Source organism: Castor canadensis, chromosome 12 (genome assembly GCF_047511655.1).
Source record: "Castor canadensis chromosome 12, mCasCan1.hap1v2, whole genome shotgun sequence".
In the NCBI taxonomy this organism is placed as follows: Eukaryota; Metazoa; Chordata; class Mammalia; order Rodentia; family Castoridae; genus Castor; species Castor canadensis.
The window spans coordinates 23,124,855-23,144,788 of NC_133397.1; the positions used below are offsets into that span (position 1 = coordinate 23,124,855).

At 47.9% G+C, this 19,934-nt stretch overlaps 2 protein-coding genes across 2 annotated transcripts in view; both read right to left on the reverse strand.

Annotated features, from left to right (window-relative positions):
• Positions 1 to 37: 37 nt before the first annotated feature.
• On the reverse strand, positions 38 to 2,394 carry Ucn (urocortin). The gene is made up of 2 exons (XM_074049384.1): positions 1,129 to 2,394; positions 38 to 857 (listed from the first exon to the last, which is right to left on the reverse strand). The coding sequence occupies exon 2, from the start codon at positions 842 to 844 to the stop codon at positions 467 to 469; it is 378 nt and encodes a 125-aa protein (XP_073905485.1). The 5' UTR covers positions 845 to 857; positions 1,129 to 2,394; the 3' UTR covers positions 38 to 466.
• A 145-nt stretch (positions 2,395 to 2,539) lies between these two features.
• Positions 2,540 to 19,934, reverse strand: part of Gtf3c2 (general transcription factor IIIC subunit 2) — a 30,731-nt gene continuing 13,336 nt past the window's right edge. The window contains exons 12-27 of the mRNA XM_074049011.1: positions 18,490 to 18,634; positions 18,232 to 18,393; positions 17,954 to 18,041; positions 17,632 to 17,760; positions 17,190 to 17,342; positions 16,946 to 17,053; positions 16,458 to 16,675; positions 16,273 to 16,282; positions 12,915 to 13,056; positions 12,603 to 12,677; positions 6,097 to 6,212; positions 5,782 to 5,874; positions 5,602 to 5,697; positions 5,358 to 5,390; positions 5,055 to 5,107; positions 2,540 to 3,265 (exon numbers count right to left, since the gene is read on the reverse strand). Of these exons, the coding sequence (XP_073905112.1) occupies positions 3,196 to 3,265; positions 5,055 to 5,107; positions 5,358 to 5,390; positions 5,602 to 5,697; positions 5,782 to 5,874; positions 6,097 to 6,212; positions 12,603 to 12,677; positions 12,915 to 13,056; positions 16,273 to 16,282; positions 16,458 to 16,675; positions 16,946 to 17,053; positions 17,190 to 17,342; positions 17,632 to 17,760; positions 17,954 to 18,041; positions 18,232 to 18,393; positions 18,490 to 18,634 (1,691 nt within the window). The 3' untranslated portion in view covers positions 2,540 to 3,195. The remainder of the gene's footprint in view (positions 3,266 to 5,054; positions 5,108 to 5,357; positions 5,391 to 5,601; positions 5,698 to 5,781; positions 5,875 to 6,096; positions 6,213 to 12,602; positions 12,678 to 12,914; positions 13,057 to 16,272; positions 16,283 to 16,457; positions 16,676 to 16,945; positions 17,054 to 17,189; positions 17,343 to 17,631; positions 17,761 to 17,953; positions 18,042 to 18,231; positions 18,394 to 18,489; positions 18,635 to 19,934) is intronic.

Genomic DNA, 19,934 nt, shown 5'->3' on the forward strand with positions numbered 1-19,934 from the left:
ATTCTGTCCTTCCCTAACTTGATACTATTTGGGGAGCAGAAATGAACCCTCGTAGGCATCTTCTTAATGCCGGGGAGGCATTAAGTACCCTGGGAGGAGTGTCCAGGGTGGTGTGGAGGTGCCGGGTCCTCAAGAGTTCCGGGATTTTGGCTGGGGGAGGGGAGGACGATGGGACCCCCAGGGACCGGGCTGAACACCGCTCTTTTGGACATCCTCCACCCCCAGTATTGGGTCTCTCCTGCCAGCTTGGGTGGCCCCACGGGTTCCCACCCTGTTGTGCTTGCCCGCGCCCCCACGACAAAAGCCAAAGGCTCTTCAGCACTTTTATTAAAAAACAGCCTCGCAGGGAGTGCTCAGGGCGTTTTTGGGCCGCTCTGCACCGCGGGACTGGTCAGTTCCGGTCGCGCACGTCCCAGTCCCAGGGCTGGGAAAGGGATCAAGGTTTTCGTGGACCCAGACGGGCCGATCACTTGCCCACCGAGTCGAAAATGATGCGGTTCTGCTCAGCGCGCTCCCTCTGGCTTTGCGTCCGGGCCAGCTCCAGCAGGGTCCGTAGCAGGTGGAAAGTGAGGTCAATGGACAGGGGAGGGTCGTCCCGTCGCGGCCGCTTACCCGCGGTCCCGGATCTCCATTGCGCTGGCCCTGCGCGGCGCGGGAAGAGCTCCGCCAGCAGCAAGAGGAGCGCTCGGGCTCCACCACCCTGGCTCCGCGTCCCGGGTCTCCATTGCAGATTCGGGTCCTGGACCCGGGTCTCCGCCTCGGGGCTCCACTGGCTGCTCCCAGGGCGCAGCTGTGCCAGAAGCAGCAGCGCCACCAGCAGCGCCACGCATCCCCTCTGCCTCATGATGCCGCCGGACCTGGATACACAGGGGCAGCATAGGGTGAGGTGTGCCTGGGGCAGCCGCAGGTGGAGCGACCCCCATCCCGCACACGTCCGCTGCCATGACCGCTGCCGGAACCCTCCGGTTACTGCCCAGGGCCCACAGCTGCCCACCAGTACCAGCCGCTGCGCCAGTCCTGTTCCACCCCTCTCTCCCTCCCTCCCTCCCGGCGGGTCCTGGTGGGTGGGCTGAGCGCAGAGTCGTCCTGGTGCTGAGGGAATCTGGACGGTTGCTGTGAGCCACTCACAGGATGTCGGAGAGCGTCTGCCTGGTGCAAGGCAGAGTTCCAGTCTCTGTCCCCCGGGACGGCTGAGGACGCCTTAGGGAATACGGGGTCTGTCCCGGGACCGCCGCCAGCCTTATATAGAGCCAGGACAGCTCGGACTGACGTCAGCGAAGAACATGCATTGCTTGTAGAAGCAATGACACCCGTGGCTTCTGGTCCAGCGGTGTCCAGCCCCCGGAGGGGCGTTTCTTGTGACACTAGACCTCGTGTCTCAAGTTAACGTTGGAAGCAGCATTTGACCAGAAGAATGAGAAGCTGGAGATTACACAGGGATACACAAGAGTCCTTGCCCACTTAGATCAGCAGGCAGTGACTAGGGCGCGTCCCCAGGCCAGGCTAGTCCTGGGTTTCTCTTCTGAGGCATACTAAAGGAAGGCGGGGCCGTGGGGCTGTCCATGGTGCTGACCCTCTCCTCTGCCTCTAAGAAAGGGGTCAGAGGTTGTGGGAGAGCCTTATGCTGCTCAGACCCAGTCCCTAGACTCCGCCATCAGCTTGGCAAACTGAGTGTGTGCTGCTGGCACTCAGCCAACACTGAGTCTCACCCAAAGGCCCTCTGCCACAACTAGTCTTCCAGGATTCTTGACCCAAAATCCAAATTCTGCAGCTGCCTGCCTGAGATGCTATATAAAAGAGGATCTCTGGCTTTCAGTACATCTGTTTCTGAGTTTGCCCAAACTGGTAGCTTAACAAAGGTCAATAGCAGCAGTCTTATTATGCCTTTCACCTTCTAGTTAAGATCACTGGGTAGGAAATAAGGAAACTTGGGCTCCAGTTTCTGCCACCAAGTTATGATTTGGACAGGTCACCTCACTTTTATGAACCTTAGCGTTCACCTCTATAAAAGAAGACTGGGCTTGGAAGGCCAACACTTCTTTCCAGCTTAGTTCTTAGTTTCTTAGTTCTCTGCTAGGTCTTACTCATGACCTCTGAAGGTTCCAGAATAAATATTTACTGAGGCACCTAAAAAGAGTTGAGAGGGACCCAAAGAGCACTAGGACAGAGAAGGGTTAAAGTAACACTTGTGTCTATGAGAAATGGGAGTATTATTCGTTGGCAATATGGGTATAAAGCTGGCAAGGTCAGATGGTTCAACAAATATTTATGGAGTATATGTACTGTGTGGTGGGAATAAGGCTACGCTCATGTGTTGTATGATGATGTACGATGGTGGCCCCATACAATTATGACAGAGCTGAAAAATTCCTAACACCTAGTGACCCAGTAGCTGTCGTAGCATCATAGTGTAATACGTTATTCATGTGTCTGTGATGCTGTGATGCTGGTGGAAACAAACCTACTATGCTTCCAGGTGTATAAAAATATACAGCATTTATGTGCACTACATAAAACTTGATAACAATAACTCACAACGTTACTGGTTTATGTATTTACTATATTTATCATTGGAGTGTACCACTCCTACTTGTAGAAAAAGAAGCTTATAAACAGTATGCCATGTTATGGTGGCAGCAGCCTGATACATCTTGTGGGTACTGTATTTCTTGTTTGCATCAAGAGGTCACATAAAGTGACTGACTCTTGCCATCTAAGTTTGTGGGTTTTTTTGGGGTCTTTTGCAGTATTTGGGTTTGAACTCAGGGCCTACACCTTGAGCCATTCCACCAGCCCTTTTTTTGTGATGGGTTTTTTTGAGATAGAGTCTCACAAACTATTTTCCTGGGATGGTTTTGAACCTTGATCCTCCTAATTTTTACCTTCTGAGTAGTTAGGATTATAGGCACCAGCCACCGGCACCCAGCTAGGTTTGTGCAATCACACTCTATCATGTTCTTGCAACACTGAAATTGCCTAATGACACTTTTCTCAAAAAAGGCAATTTCACCCTACGGCTAAGGGTCTGAGTGACTTCAGAAGCAGTCAGCTTACATTTCACAGTGCTAATCCAATTAAGTTCTGACCAGCCACCCCACCCCATAAAAACTGATGTGCCCACTTAGAGGAGGTTGTCTGACCATTCTAGGGTCAAGTTGAATTACTGCAAGGTGGAAACGATGGAGCAAGGCAGAGTTAAAGCTGATGTGCTTTCCAGGATAGGTAGGAGTTCCAGATGACAGCAACACACTGGACAACTGCCAACCTAAGGAATAGGAATACCACTGTGAAGAGGAAGAACACAGAAGGGTATAGATGGGCCAGGGTAAGGCAAGTGCAATGGAAGAGGGCTTATTCTGAGAATTTCCAGATTTGGGTCTCCTTCCTTTAGCCTCTCTGGAGGGAACGTGTGGTTCAGATCAGAGGATAGGCCACTTAAATGCTGGTGCTTTCCCAGAGTGCTGCCTCCTAGAAGAAGACCTCAAAGTTTAAATATTCCTGGCAGCTCTCTTGCCATACACAGTTCTGTCATCCACACCCCTGCCCAGGCCCCTTCTAAATACATTTTTATGTCCATCCTGTAGCAGCTGAGATTTCATCTTCCAAAAATGTGCTGCCTGCCATATAAAGTAGCACTTTATTTATTTTAAATTAACCTTGCTCTAATTTCAGAGTACAACAAAGGATTCAAATGTTTAGGATTTGGCCCGTAAGTCCACATTCCTTTTAGCTATGATGTTCACGTAAAGTTTGACCACGGCCCTTCTGAAGAGTTATATATTTTTCCTATTCCCCAGACCCCTCACCTGAAAGCATTTTAACAACTCGTGAATTCCCCTTCCCTTCCTTCCTTCCTCCTTCCTTCCTTCTTTCCTTCCTTCCTCCTTCCTTCCTCCCTCCTTCCTTCCTCCCTCCTTCCTTCCTCCTTCCTTCCTTCCTTCCTCCTTCCTTCCTCCCTCCTTCCTTCCTCCCTCCTTCCTTCCTTCCTTCCTCCTTCCTTCCTTCCTCCCTCCTTCCTTCCTCCCTCCTTCCTTCCCTCCTTCCTTCCTCCTTCCTTCCTCCCTCCCTCCTTCCTTCCTTCCTCCTTCCTTCCTCCCTCCTTCCTTCCTCCCTCCTTCCTTCCCTCCTTCCTTCCTTCCTCCTCCCTTCCTCCCTCCTTCCTTCCTCCTTCCTTCCTTCCCTCCCTCCTTCCTTCCTTCCCTCCCTCCTTCCTTCCTTCCTTCCTTCCTCCTTCCTTCCTTCCTTCCTTTCCTCCCTCCCTCCTTCCTTCCCTCCCTCCTTCCTCCTTCCTTCCTTCCTTCCTTCCTTCCTTCTTCCTTCCTCCTTCCTTCCTCCCTCCTTCCTTCCTCCTTCCTTCCTTCCTTCCTCCTTCCTTCCTTCCTCCTCCCCTCCCTCTCTCTCTCCCTCCCTCACTTCCTTTCTTCCTTCCCTTCCTCTCTCCTTTCTTCATTCCCTAGTACTGGGGTTGAACTCAGGGTCTAATGCTTACTAGGTAGGCACTCTATCATTTGAGTCACTTCACTGGGCTTGTTTTGTGTTGGGTATTTTCAAGTTAGGGCCTTACAAACTATTTGCCCAGGCTGGCCTTGAACCACAATCCTCCTGATCTCTGCCTCTTGAGTAACTAGGGTTATAGGTATGAGCCACCAATGCCTGGTTTCAACTCTTTCTCATTGTGGTTCAGCATCAATCTTATTATCAGGGCAAAATAACACTTCACAGTAAACTAACTGACCAGGTTCCTGCCTGGTTTTTAGGTGCTAGGCTGCCAATGCACTGCAGATAAGCCATCAAAGCTGGAGAACTAGGTGGAATGGAGAAGCAGGGTCCTCTCTAGAACAATGAGTGAAGGTCAGTGGGAGACACTGCAGGGCAGTTTCTGTAAAGGGTCAGAGGTTCTGAATAAAATGCTTGGGAGTCTGAGGAACTGTGGCCAGGACAGCATGTGTGGGTAGGGGTCTGAAGTAGGTCAAGGTTGAAATGAGAATCATTTTTGTCTCCAGGTGTTGGTAACATAGGTCTTTCTTGAAGGGTGGGGTAGGGATCTGTCATACCTGTAATGCAGAGGGACCAGGTAGAAATTGGCTAACTGCACAGCAGGCCAGAGCTATAAGAAGAGAATGTGAAGGTCAGTGGCTGCCTCCTCCACCAGATCCCGGGACTCATTGCCCTGCCTGACTCCACCCAACTTCTACACACAAGGAAAGGCTGAAGGTTAGTAATTCCTTGAGCATGTTGCCTGCCTGGGGAGTGAGAGAATAATCCCACAGAGGAATTTCTATGCCAGGAAGACCCCAATCCCAGGGCAGCTGTTGACTTAAGGAAGCAGAAAGGGCAGCTGAGGGGTCAGCTCTTACATAGTAGTTGGTGATGAGTGCATCAGGATAATCCTGCGGAGAGAGAAGGAAAAATTAACATTCATATGTCCACACAGCTACAGCCTCCCTGCATGAATACCACACACGGACTTCTCCAAGAACACACTTCTGCTCTAACTCTCCTCAGCACCTCTCCTCCCTGGTTTGGGACTCTCCTTACACTTCACCTTTGCCTGCCTCCTTCCCCTGGGGCAACCAGCTTTCCAGTCAGAGATTCGCTCACCTGCTGTAGTTTGGCCCAATTGTCCTGGGCTGATAGTCCATTGAGTGTCCCTACCAGAGGGAGGAAGCAACCCAGAAAACACGGGGCAAAGCCCCCCTAGGGAAGAGAAATTAAAGCTCTGTGAGTATGCCAATTCCCCAACTGGGCTTGCCTTTCCCAATTTCCTTTTCCTTAGCTCACCTGGTCCACCAACATCTTCTTTAGTGCATCCACCTTGGTGGTGCCAGGGATGAAGCGGTCCAAAACTCTGTACCAGCCTCCTACTACAGGGCCCTGAAAGTAAACCCCAGATGGGGCAGCAGGATGCAGTGAGGGATTTTCTATCACAAAGCTCCACCCCCAAGCATCAGAATCCAAATCCTGGGGAAGGGAGACACTAAGGAAAAAAGAGGGCACAGCCTGGGCTAGGTATGAGAGGCCAAAGAAAACTACAGGATGATGGAGGACAAATTCCACTGCCCAGTGTACCAAGGCCCTGTTGCAGCCAGAACTTACCACAAAGCCACAGCCCAGGAATACCATGGTCACGGTTCGGCCTGTCTGGTGTTCCTGCAGACCCCGCCTCTCCACCAGCTGCTGTGAGATAATGTCACCTAGGCCCATCAGGGACCCTGTGCAGGGTACACAGGTGTTATCAGGATATCTCCCCAAAAGGTGTGTCTGCCGACCAAATGGGGCTCTGGTATTCTGAGCCCTATGGCTTCATTCTGGGCAAATGGCCAGCCCCTTCCTACTGCTTTAACGCCTCTACTCCTCAAGGACGGTGACAGATGTTCTGTCAAGAAACTGGGATGAATAGGCCAGGGCACAAGAACTCTGCATTGAGTGGTAGAGGGAAGTCAAGTCTGAAACTGCAGACAGAAGGAGAACTTAACATCCCAGGGCTGAGAACTATAGACGATAAGAGCTGAAAAGTCCTCATAGATCATTTCATCCTGACCCTCTTTTCTTTTTCCTTTTTTTCTTTTGGCAGTACTGGGGGTTTGAATCCAGGGCTTCATGCTTGCTAGGAAGCCCTCTACTGCTTCTGCCACACCTCCAGCCCGTCTTACTTTCGAGGTGTGGAAATGAAGATCCAGGATCTCATATAACCAGTGAGTGCAGAATCAGGTGACAGCCAGGTGGTTTGACTCCTAGACACTGTTCTTCCCAGCATACTACGCTATCATAAATGATCCTGTAGAAGAATAAGGAACTCTGTTTCTTTTCCTCCAGGCCAATGCAAGACCCTGGCTAATGTCCTTCACCTTGGTCTTGGGGTCTCTATTTGCAGAAAACAGCAAGGATGACTCTTTTTCTAAAACAAGAGTACTCAATTGGGCCCAGGCAGGAAGATGACTCATTGAGATGGTAAAAGTTCCCATGAGGAAGAGTCCTGGCCACCTATTTGCACAATCAGCCAAACCCAGGCTCTCAGATTGAGTTGGCAGTAGATAGGGATTAGAGCCGTTTCACCATGCCTCTGCACCCACTTTCCCCCCCCTAAACTGCACAGACATTCAGCTCCAAGCAGCCCTGACCAGTCACCCTCGTCCCCAGAAATCAAGACAGAACCATCACTGTTTACAAAGCCCCGACTCAGTCACGGTGGCGTGATGGTTTCTAGCAAACACACACAGAGCCACTTGGGAGGAACAGTATGATCTCCAGCTCACCCATCTATTTTACTGAGTAATGAGAATCCCCTCCAGCTCTGAAGCCACCACTGTCCCTATGCCCTCAATTAGCCCTGCGCAAACACATCCTTCATCCCTGTTCCTTGGCCTGGAGCTGGCTCTGACGTCCATCCTGGCTGCACGCTTAGATGCTCTGCCCTTCCCCACACCCTCTGCACAGCCCCACCCTTAGCAGCCTAGGCAGGGGCAGCTGGGGAAAGCTGGGGACTAGGGTTGAGGATGGGTATCCCTAGCAACCTGAACCTAGTTACAATCCCCTCCCCGGCATACCCATCAAGGCAGCCTTGCCTCAGCCCCACCAAACTTCCAGAGTAGTTCTCAGAATACTGCTAGTCATAGCCTCTTTGAGGGCAAAGACAGAATCCTAGACACTTTTGTTCTCCTATTCCCCATCACACCTAATGGAGTCTCTGTGAGATGCTTAGAAAATAATCAAAGGAAAAATGTCAAAAGTATAGCTCCAAACAACAGGACTGCTTTGGGAAAAGGTATGGAGAACTCTAAGCTTAGTATGAAGAACCACATGTCAGGCTCAGGTGTCAGGACAATGGGAGTTGAGGGCTGGTTCCCCAACCCCAAGCAGTTAGCACTTACTTCTCTATGCCCTGCCCCACAGTGTGGGGTCACAACCTTTATTCCCAGGTAGAAGAGGGAACAGCTGCAGCCACACATAGATGAAAGAGTGAGGCACTGGGTGAGTAAAGGGACAGCCTGATTGTCCTCTTTGGTGGATGGATGGCTACCATTTACCATGTTCAACCCAGTCTGGGAGGTATGTGGTTACATGTCTATCTAGTGATAAGGAAAGAATCTCAGAGATGACTCAGTAAGGAGTGGAGTTGGGATCAACTCAGGCAAGAGGAGCAAGGATGTCAGATCATTTCCAGGACAGGCAGAGGCAGGCTCAGAGGACAGTAGGTGGTCAGAGACACCTGTCCAAGTAAGCTCCTGAAGGGCCCACATATCAAAGATGCTTCCAGAACTGATGCATCTCTTTACTCCCCAGACTTCTATCACCTCTTTCCCTTGTCACCTTGAGGGAAGGGCAGGCAGCAATATTCCTGGGAAAGAAATAGTCAAAGACAGACGTAGGTTTTCATTCTTTATAACTTGCCAACAGTCACACAACAAGCTAAAGGCAGAGCTGGAATGAAAATCCAAGTTTCTGACACCATGGTCTTGGAAACCTACAGTCACTGAGAAGGATGGCCCCAAACTGTGTCCATCAAGCCCAAGGAGCTACCAAGTGACAGGGCAGCAGCAGGAGTGAGTGGGTGGTGTGGAGCTCTGTAGCCCCTGCCAGCTCTGTTCATTTCAGATAATCAGCACCCAGAAGTTCGTCCTCTGCCCACAGACAACTAGAGCCCCTGGATCTGCAGCAACTCCAGGATGAGCTAAGACTATGGTCCAAGCAAAGAGCAAGGCCTACATTTCTGGCCTAAGAGACCCTTTGAGAAGGAAAAACTCAGACTCCTCACCCTACTTTCCCCTACCCAAAGCCCAAACATCCACACTACCCCAGTCTCTGGGAGACTGCCTGGACATATTTGGTTGGGCTGGGTCTTCTGGTACTCTGGCTCCCCTCTCCTTGGACTTAGGAGGTAGGGCTGAAAGCCCATAGACACATAATATCTAGAGTCCTGATGGGACAGGGCAAGAGGCTGCTGAGCAGTGATGCCCTAACTCCAGGCTGGGCATAGAGCCCAGTGAGCAGACGCTGGTGCGAGTGTGACATCATGCCCTTGGGTAGGTGCCAGTTCTCATGCCATCACTGCCCATCAGATTCAGGAGGCAGGGGAAGTGAAGCCTGCCTTTGGGCACAAATCTATTTGAGACCATCCCTTGCCCGCTAGTGGTGAAGTCTCGACTTCTCTTCCAAGGCATAAGTAGAGGTAGATTCCCTACTTCCCCTACTTTATTCCCCAGCTGGCTTTTGTGTGGAGTCTCACGTACAAGAAAATAAAGCATTAACAGAAGTTGAGAAGGCAGAGTGGGGGAAGTAGCTTCCTGGAGGTAAAGGAAGTATGTCCTTGAGCACAGGAGGCTGGTTCTGCAGGTAAAGATATTTATTGGTTTACGGCCAGCTGGCAGGCTCAGAAGCCTCCCACCACTAAGACCTGCTTGGTTGGGGTAGGAGTTTGATCTGGTCCAGGGCCCAGGGGAAGCTGAAGCCCAGTGGTCAGGGGAAAGTAACATACCCTGGGATGGGTCTGGTAAGTCTCCTCACTCCTGACCTTAACCATTACTGCTAGAAAAACGAGACATAGCTTGTCAGGAATCTAAGCCCAGACCAGCTGGGACCACACTGAGCATCCTGAGGCCCCAATAGTATCAAGTGACGGGCAGTGCAGTGGGCAGTGCCCTAGGTGCTAATGCCAGCTCTATCACTGACCATGTGAGACCTCACTCCCCGCTCTTGCCTCAGTTTCCTTTTCTGCACTAACAGGGGCTGGTCTGGATGGTCTCAAAGTCATACTCTGGCCCACTTAATTTAGGCTACAGGGACACTAGTAAGACCGGGTGGCCTAAGATGGATGGAGTTGGGCTTTGGGCCCATTGGAGTCAGGAAGGGATAAGGCTGACTCAGACTCTGCAGAACTCATAGTCAACCTTTCTCCAGGCTGCCTGTTTCTAACATTGGCTTGGACCAAACTGGTGTATTAGACACTTCCATTGAACCATTTCAGATATTAATTCATCTGTCTCTTATTTCAGCCCACAGCTGTAGTTCAAACTGATAAGAACCTTGCTTCAGGTCCACCCTCCTGAGACCTCACTGTTGATGCTTTCAGTGACTATGCATGCGCAATGCTATTATTATTTGGTGGTACTAGAATTTGTTTTATTTATCTATTTATTTGGTGGTACTGGGGTTTGAACTCAGGGTCTCATGCTTGCACTCTACTACTTAAGCCACTCCACATGTGCAAAGCAATAGTGGAGAGGAGCTAATATTCCCTAGAGTGAAACTTTGACCAACGTGGGATCGGAGCTCGTGGAAAAAGATCTTTTCTCCAGAAAGGACTATTCATTCTAAGAAGCATTTCAAAGAGCTTCTTGCTTAGTTCCAAGGAACAGAGCCATCAATAACCCTTAAGACTGGCCAGTTTGGGGTTTGGGGCTTGGCTCAAGTAGCTAGAGTGCCTACCTAGCCAAGTATGAGGCCCTAAGTTCAAACTTCAGTACTACCAAAAAATAAGGTGGATAATGCACCCTTACACAGGCTCTCCCTGTTACCTTTCTACTTCCTAATGAAGAACCTGTCCATAAGCTTCACACTTTGCTTTTTGGAAAACCACAGCTAAGATATTATCCATGTTCAGATTTATAGACAGTGGAACAAACACAACCCAAAACCTCACTATAAAAAGAAGAGCTTGTTGTGCCTGGGTGACCAATAATCATAGAAAGGGCCAATTCCTTGAGCCTTTGAGTTTATTGTGTATTTGTTAAATTTCCAAAGCCTCTTCACAGAGATAATCCCTATACTGACCTTGTGAGGTCATATAACTCAAGTTCTAAATGAGGAAACTGAGACCCAAAGGGGTTTATTAGCTGATTAAGTCAGCTACTAAATGCTATGACTCTGAGATTCAAATCTTATTCTTCTAACTCCATGTCTGATGTCTCTGTTGTTTTCCAGTGTGATGGGCTATCCCATGGGACCTTAGGAACTACTGTGCTGGGGTCCAAAAATGGCTCATCGAGCTACCTCCCCCCCTTACTTGTAGGTTGGCTCAAATATACTGAGCAGCAAGGAAAGAAAAGCCTGAAAGGTTTGAAAAAGTCTGAGAAAAGTGCTAGGAGGCCACAGGTTGCTTCAGGGTTGAATTGGAATAGCTGCACAGCCTCAGGAAGACTCAGAATGTGAAGCCAAAGGGCCCTTGTATGGATAGACCAAAACCTCCATTCAGCCTCATTTCTGTACTTGGACCATCTTGGAACTTTGGTTCCTGCCATTTTCAGCTGCAGATCCCTTGGGTAGGGAAACACAAGGACTAACCCTCCCTTCGTATTCTTGATGACCAAGAGGGGGAACCTTCCATCTGGCAGTTATGGGCCCTGAGGGAATTTGAGGCTGGGCAAAAGGCCCCGTGTGTCAGTTCCCATCACAGCCACACAGTCCAGCATGAGTCACCACACACGCAGCCAGGTGAGTCATGCAGGCTGACGGATACTCTGAGGACAGGACAAGAGGTGGTTGGGCACAGGAGGCTGGAGACAGGCATAGGAAGGGGCAAAAGAGTCCATCTCCTGGCTAGTCATGCAGAGAAATTTCTAGCGCTGATGTGGGAATACTCTGATCCCTATTCTCCCCAGCTTTCAGTAGCCTCCCACGCCTTCCTACAGCCCTCTTCTCAGAAGCCCACGGTCCTCATTGGAATACTGTTTCCTTCCCTTAAACATAAGTAAGACCCCATCTTAACCTGACTGCTCTTTGCACTGCCCTGATGGTCAGAAGCTGGCTGGTGCTTCTCCTACAAAAGTTATCTATGTCCACTGGCTAGTGCACTTGCACTAGTTAACCTGTAAAATGAAGATGCTAATAAATGCAGGAAGCACCTGGGTTACCTTTATGAAGCTGCTACTCAATTACTGGACTTGTAGTAAAAACCCCTTGGTTAGTATATTGTTTGGGGATACACACATAGGTAATAAATGGTTAAAAAAAAAAAAGAACGATGTAAACAAAACTCAGGAAAGTGTTAATCTCTTCAAATACCTAAATTAGGGAGAGACGCTCAAGGGTTCCCAAAACTGGGTACTGACTCAGGAGTGTTCAGTTCAAATACTATTTAAACTATTACTATTAAATACTGTTTAAACTGCAGAGACATGTCTATTTTGTATATTTCACAATAAAAACTGTAAGAAAAATAAATGGATTAAGAATCTTGATGTCAGCACTTGTTAGGTGTGTGACCTAATGTGGACTCAAGTAATTCTAATTCACAGATCTTTGTGGGGCTCTTATGACACAATGTCTAGGAAAGTGCTTTACATACTATAAAATGTTAGAGGAGAATTTGTTAGTTTTCCAAGTTTCGGTCTCCTACGGCAATGCCTTTACTCTTAAGGATGGACTGCTAGCTTTTTCGGGATTTTCAAAGCCTCCTTCACAGCTAGGCCAGTAATGCAAATTCCTTAAGAACAGTCTTGGGAACTCACTCTCCAAAACAGGCAGGACAGCTTGGGATGAGAGAAAGCCAATCCTTTCAGAGGGGCAGAATAGAAGCATGAAATGAGGGAGGTGCAGTGGGGTATGCCTCTGCCTCCCAAATCAGCCTGCTCTGGTCCCACTTTGGTCCCAGAGGGACCACTCACCAGCCGTCAGGACCTGGACTTTCCACGGATGAGCAGCTAGAGCCCTCTGGTATGCTCGCCAGAGCGCCATGCTTCCTGTCAAGTCAAGAGGAGAGGGTCACTCCCACTGGCCCTCCCCACAATCCAAAAGATGCCTTATATTCCCTTTTGTCCACTATTTCTCCCTCTCTCCACTTCCAATGTTGGAAGGGCAGAGGTTTTCGGAGGGATGCTTCCTGGACCGTGCCCGGTCACAGGGTGGCCTTAGACAACTAGGGAAGAGGCAGGCTGTGGGCAGCTATGGACTCCCGGTTGCAGCCATCCGCCACGCACCCGTAGTCCTGAAGCAGGACTGTGTGCGGGCCTCCCGTCGCGGCCGAGACACCCATGAGGGCAAGCTGCTCTGGCTTCTACCCAGAGTCTGGGTCCCCAAAAAGCGAGCGCGGTCGGGCCCCAGACTCAGACTCAGTTGGAACTAAATCACATCCTTCCTGAGTGCAACTCCGCACCAGAGCCAGGGCCCGTCACCGCCCAAGCCTGGAATGGTTACATGCCCTGCAAGCTCTCGTGGAGCGGGGTGATCCGAGCGAGTGACCGCAAATCACCCGCCACTCACTCACCTGTGCACCAGCCGGGACCCCCCCCCCAGCAGCCCCTCCCCTGTGACCGGAGCCGGCTTCCGCCCCAGGCCCCGCCCCTTCCGCCCGCCGCTGTAGTCCTGCGGACCCTGGACCCGAGCCTCCTGCCTCCCTGGAGAGACCCCCCGCCCACTGTCCCTGCTCTCCCTGCCTCCCCAGAGGTGGCCAAGATCCCGACGTCCTTGTTAATCTCTGGAGCGGTTGTCTGGAAACGCATAGTGCGCGCGTTACTTGTTGGATCTCTAGGTTGTTCGCTAGCCTCAATTGTAAGCTCCTGAGTGGGTGGAGCTAGGCCTCATTCATACTTGTTTATACCAGGTAGTTCAGCTGCCCCCACCCCAGTGCTCTTAAGTTTAGAAATGCAGCATGAAGTAACTTCCTCCTAATGCACTTACATTATCAGAACCTTCAGTAGAGTTTAGGTGCTGGTTTCATAGCGAACTGTGCAGCCTTGGTCATCACTAGACTTGCAAGTTTCCTCCTAAGAGTGGGGTTGCACTGTTTTTCAAACTGGTCTCAGTTCTAGGGGATTTGGGATGTGGGGGAAAGTATCACTGAGTTCTACCTCAAATGTGTTGGTCTTTTGAAAACCAGCAGACTGATTTTTTGTTGTTATTGACAGTACTGGTATTAAACCTCTTCCAGCTGTAACACCCTAGGATTCTGTTAATATAGTACAGTATCTTTTCTAGGCCAGTGGAAATTCCTACAGTAACCCCAACAGTGGGTTCACCAGGTTGGTAATCTTTGCTTATCTTCAGGTAACCATACTTTTTCAGGCTCCCCATCCACATACATCCAGCCTATTTGTTCAGTCTCTATATGGTTAAAGCAGGGAGAATCCTGTCACAAATAGTGGAGTAAGAGAATTCAGTGTCATAAACATTCAGCTAAAAGGCTCCCACGTATAAACACCATGTTAGAGGACTGAATTTACACTAGTAAACATAATAGACCAGATGTGGTAGGTTGGAAAGTTGTATTTTCAAGTCAAACCGGTCAAACCATACAGATTCAAATCCCAGCACTGGTAGTTAGGATTTTGTTCAGACTACCTAACCTCTCCTCTCAGAATCAAATCTTTTAAGGAAATAAAACAGCAATACCTGTGTATATAGGACTACATAATATATGCAAAACACTCAAAATATATGAAGTGCTAATACTTGTTTATCCTTTTTCCTGCCTTCTCCTTGGGAACACAGGGGAAGAATATATTTTTTATTGGAGAAACCTGGGAAGCTCCTTGGTGAAGGTGGAATTTGAACTGGCTTTTTAAAATTTTCTTTGTGTGTGTAGGATGGAACCTAGGGCCTTGAACATGGTAAGCACTTGCTCTACCATTGAGCTACACCCTCAGCTGAGCTGAGGTCAGATCTTGACAGGTAAACAGGATTCAGGTAGAAAAGGACACCTGGAGAAGGCAACAGTGAAAGCAAAGGCACAAAGGTAGGAAAGTTCAGGAACCAACAAAGTGCATGTTGGGAGCAAAGATTGTAAGGTAAGTGGGCTGGGGAGAAAAGTGTTTTTTTTTCCAGTGAGAAATAGCAAAAGCTGAAAATCCTCATTTTCCTTTGGAGGTTGAGATTAGGTCTGAGACAACAGTAGGAGCAGAGTGGGCAGCACCAACCTATAGCTGCAGTTGCTAGTCCCCAAGTCGCATCTTTTCTACCACTGGAAGCAGAAAAAGGACTACTGTGCAGCGTCAAGGAGTTGCTCTGTAGTGGTAGACACTTCCCCACCAGTCAGCTCAAAAGGCAACCCAGACAACTTGAGCTGGGTCACAGTGAAGTGGCACAACACTTGGCCCCTCTGCACCCACATGGGTTGTGGTCCCACTGCTTGGGGGACCAACTACTTGCTTCTCTTCTTGAAGATTTTGATATAATGATAAACTGCCTGCATTAGAGACAGAATACTGTTCCCAGCCGGGCATCTGACCAGTCTAGAGTGCCAGTTTTTATTTTCTTTTTCCAGGCAGACGCCAAACTAATCTCTATCTTCTCCAAGATGGAGCTAGCTGCCTGCTTTTTGTTGTTGTTGTTGCTTTTCTGTTTCCTGAGGTAAACTAACTACTTCCCTCCAGCCCCGCACCACTGGGATCTGCCTGTGCTTCAGGAAGAGTATCGTAGTCATGGTGAGTGTGTAGCATCCCACAAGAGGACAAGATAACAATACATTACTATACTTGGGTTCTGAACACTTCCTATACGTAGTTTAAACAAACATGTTTAATAAGTCAACAATGTGACCATTGTCATAAAGGATCAGAAATCATGACGTGTAAAATGGTTGAAATAACTGAAGATATTTAATCTAAAGGATAAAAAGACTTGGGAAACACATGATAGCTCTTGTAACTACTTAAAAGGGCAATCACAGGGAAGAATAACTAGGTTTCCTAACACCCAGGAATAAAATTAATAGAGGTATACTCTAACTTGATATAAATGAAGATTTTTTTGTTTTTGTTTTTGGTTTTATGAGTCAGGGTCTCACTATGTAGCCCCGGCTGGCCTCAAACTCATGATCCTCCTGCCTCAGCCTCCTGAGTGCTGGGACTACAGGCATGTGCCACCATGCCCAGCTTTAAAGGAAGATTTTTAAAACACTACTGCTAAGAGTGTTCAAGTAGGGTCAAATGACCAGTGACTGGGAATATTTCAAAAGCAGGGGCAACTAAGAGCTAAACCACTGTTCTATAGGGTGTTTGTGGTGTTCCTCAGTAAAGGAAGATCTATAAGCAGCTTTAGTCCAATAAATTACTGTCACCCCTGTTGGGCCTGTGTGTTGGTAACTTTAAAGAGGAAGTTTGGGAAGGCAGTAACATTGGATCCTGGAAATAGGAGCCTTCATGCAGATACTCTTTCCAATTCTCCAAACACCCACTCACAAGTGGTCTCAAAAACACCCAGTACCTTTACTTAGCTTTACCCACTTCACAATATGCTCAATATGAGCAATTTGATTCCCAAGCCTAGGTGAGGCCTGAGTGTTTCTTGTGAGCCATGGTTTTAGGTAAAGGACTTGTTGTGGAGGGAGAGCCCCCCTACCCGCAGGAGGCTATGACCATAAGTCTGTGGAAAGAGAAAGATTTAAGGAGTCCTGGGGAGGTAGGCCTAAAGATCCAGGCCTGGCACCATCACTGTCCAGAAAGGGCCCAGTTCCTATGGCTCTGTGCATGGAGGCCATTTGTTCTTGGTGGACTTCATTCCAAGGGTCCTGTGTGGACCAAGACTAGGGATTGGGCAGAAGGCAATGGCTGGCTGGAGGGAAACCCAGCCCTTCAGTTGGGAAGGATGGGTGGAACATAGCACTGAAGTGGGCTTGGCTTTCAAGCTGTATACGGTGGCCCAATGGGGAGGTGAGTCCACGGACAAAATGGATCCGAACCAGCCCTGACTGCCCCCCAGATACCAGCCATCCATAGGAGTCCAGGTTTGGGCTGAAACGTACCTGTAAAGAGAAACAGGAAACCAGAGAGGCTTAAGGATGGTGTTTTAGGGTGACTCCTAGCTGCACAAACAAAAACAGAGGTAGCACAGGACCATGACTAGGTCAGAGAGGTAGGAATGAGAAGCCAAAAATGAGGTATGTCTACCATGCTCTGGAGGTTGCCAAAGCTGCTTTTCCTCCTTAGCCAATTCTGCCTTTTCATCTCCCATTTCAGGCCTAGAGTTGGGGGAAAATGAGTGGAGGGCAGAGACGACGAGAAAAGGTTCTTACCTTATGAATAGCCTCAAGCTGCAGCCTATCCAGGCAAAGCTGAGAATGTCCCTCACCCTCCTGCATGCGCAGCATTGGTTCTCTACGGAGCAGATTGTGGAAGGAACTCTGGGGAGAAGTAAAATGGGGAGAGAGAGACCAGCTACTTAGTTTTACATCTTTGTGCTAGAACTCCTTAGGATTCCCTACTGTACAAGGACCAAAGATTTCTAATACTACCTCCATTCTCCTAGCCTCAACTTACCAAATCTGTGTCTTGAAAAAGCAAGTAGTGATGGTTGATAGTTTCAGTATATGTTTTAGCTTTGGGAGGGTTGGGGGCCCCAGATGAAGCAGAAGAGTACTCTTGACCTTCAGGACTGTCCTGATATGGGATCAGATCTGCTTTATAGATAGGCTAGAAAGGAGACCACAAGATTAGGTTTTATAATACTGAACACAAAACAAAAGCAAAAAGGAAACTGGTTTGGGGCAGCAAAGTCTTAAAGATAGAAGAAAGCAGTATTTTTAAATATATACTCAGTTACATCATGGTAGGAAAGATGATACAAAATTCTTTGCAGGTTTTTTAGGGACAGTGTCAGGGCTGCAAGAATGAGTACTAATTTGTATTCTACCAGGGGTTGGCAGGGCATGTGGATTAGTATCCAACAGATGATACTTCCATTAGATGTTCATATACTTACAAATCTTCGCTCTGCAGGTCTCTTGACATTTATTGGGTTCGATGCCATATCAGGCAATATAGCTGCGATAAGCTCCCCAGATATATCTCCTGCAGCTACTGTCCCAAGCCAGTCGGATCCTGAAAGACTCTAATAAGAAGAGAGATTTTACTACACAGTTTAAGAATGAAGACACACACAAAAATGAATTTATCATAACCCATGTTACAGTTACCACACACCTGTCTTCTACCCAAAGCTACTTCCTATTCCTGACTACAAACAGTTAAGTAAATGACCATTTTCCTATGTAATTAAAATTGTAGAAAAGACAAAGTCTCACCCAGACAGTGCCTTTTCGAGGAGCAGTGAAGTAGGCTTTGAAACCAAGGTAGCCAGCATCAATATAATGAATTCCACAGAGTCCATAACTGTATGAGAAAGAGAAAGAAAATAAAACTTCCTTTTTCCAAGATTAATTTCTTCTCCCCAATTTCTCCCAGAATTCAAACTACCTCAGTGAACCAACTCAACCCTCTTCTGCCCCAAATAATCTGGCACGCTTTGTACCCCCCACCCTTAGGGCCTATCCCCAGAGCTGCTGTTTCCATCTTGCCGTACGAGGCATAGCAGTTGTCCTGAGCCACAGTGACACCATTGTAGGGGAGCAGCCAAGCCAGCTCTGTACTCAAGAAGCGTTTGATACAGTTTATTGGTTCATAAGGTCGTCGAAGATCCCAGAATTTGATTTTTCGGTCGCTTCCTGCAGAGACTAGGAAATGACTGGAAAGATGGGAGAAGATCAAATCAGAATAAATATGGAAGAGTCAGCCTGTCCTAGTCTTCACCTTCTCACTCCTCATGTTTCTTATTCTGTACCTGTTTGCTTTGCACCATTGAATTGTACGCACAGCCTGGTCATGGGCTAGGAAACACTGGAAGGGGTACAGCTTTAAGGAGCCATCAGGGAGCCGTATCCGTTGCAGAGGTGAGTTAGTGGGAAGGTTCCAGAAAACCACCATGCCTGAAGTAGGGATAGAATATGTAAGCATTACAGGCAAGTTCTCAATTGTTTGTTTTCATTTTTTTCTCTGCACTCTGAGGACCTCTGTCTTCTATACTCAGATCCAAACTATAATAAAAAAAAATGGGGATTATGATTAACTACTCAATACTCCCTCCACTGTTTACTCAATTGGACATTTTAGCTCCAATTCTCATCAGCCAAAAAGTAGTAGCTTAGTGCTGGACATGCAGTTGATAGGCTGAATGTGCCTAGTAGCCTCTACTCCCTACTGAATCAGAGATAATAAAAAAAAACAAAACAAAAACCCAGCTGTATGTGGTGGTGGGGGTACATCTATAATTTCAGCAATCAGGAAGACAAAGAGTTCGAGGCCAGCCTGGGCAAAAACCGACCATATCTCAAAAAATACCCAAAACAAAAACAGGGCCAGTGGAGTGGCTCAAGTGGTAGAGCGCCTGCCTAACAAGTGTGCGGCCCTTATTTCAAACCCCATTACCACCAAAAACAAACAAAACAAAACAAAAAAAACCCTAATAATTCCAACTGCTTAATGTTATTCTTTTTAAATCTTAAAAGAACATTTAAGAGCTTAGTTGTTAATCTTCCAGTTTTTCTCTTTTTTTCTATAAAATTTAAGCATAATTAAATTTAATGCCTTTACATTTTAAATAGCATATATAGTATGATCTCATAAAATTCCTTTTTTCCTTCAATCTTGAAATTATGTCCATTTACTCTTCTTTTTTTTTTTTTTTTTTTTGGTAGTACTAGGGTGTGAACTCAGGGCCTTGAGCTTGTTAGGTAGGTGCTCTACCACCCGAGCCACTCCACCAGCCCTGTTTGATGTTGGATATTTTCAAGAGGGTCTTCCCAAACTATTTGTCTGGGCTGGCTTTGAACCAAGATTCTCCTGATCTCTGCCTCCTGAGTAGCTAGGACTACAGGCGTCAGCCATTGATACCCAACTCTTTTTTGTGAGACAGGGTCTCCCTATGTAGCCGAAGCTGGCCTTGAATATTGACCCTCCTTACTCCACACCTCCCCAAGTGCTGGGATTACAGGTATATACTACCATGCCAAGATTTTTTCCTTCATTGAGATAGAGTCTTATGATGTAGCCCAGGCTGGCTTTGAACCTGCAATCCTTTTACCTCAGCCCTCATAGTGCTGGGATTATAAGTGTGCACTATCACACCTGGCTTCCATCTACTTTTTTTTTTTTCTTTTGTGGTGTTGGGGATGGAATCCACGGCCTTGAGCACCACCATCTAGTCCTTCATCTACTCATATTTTTTTT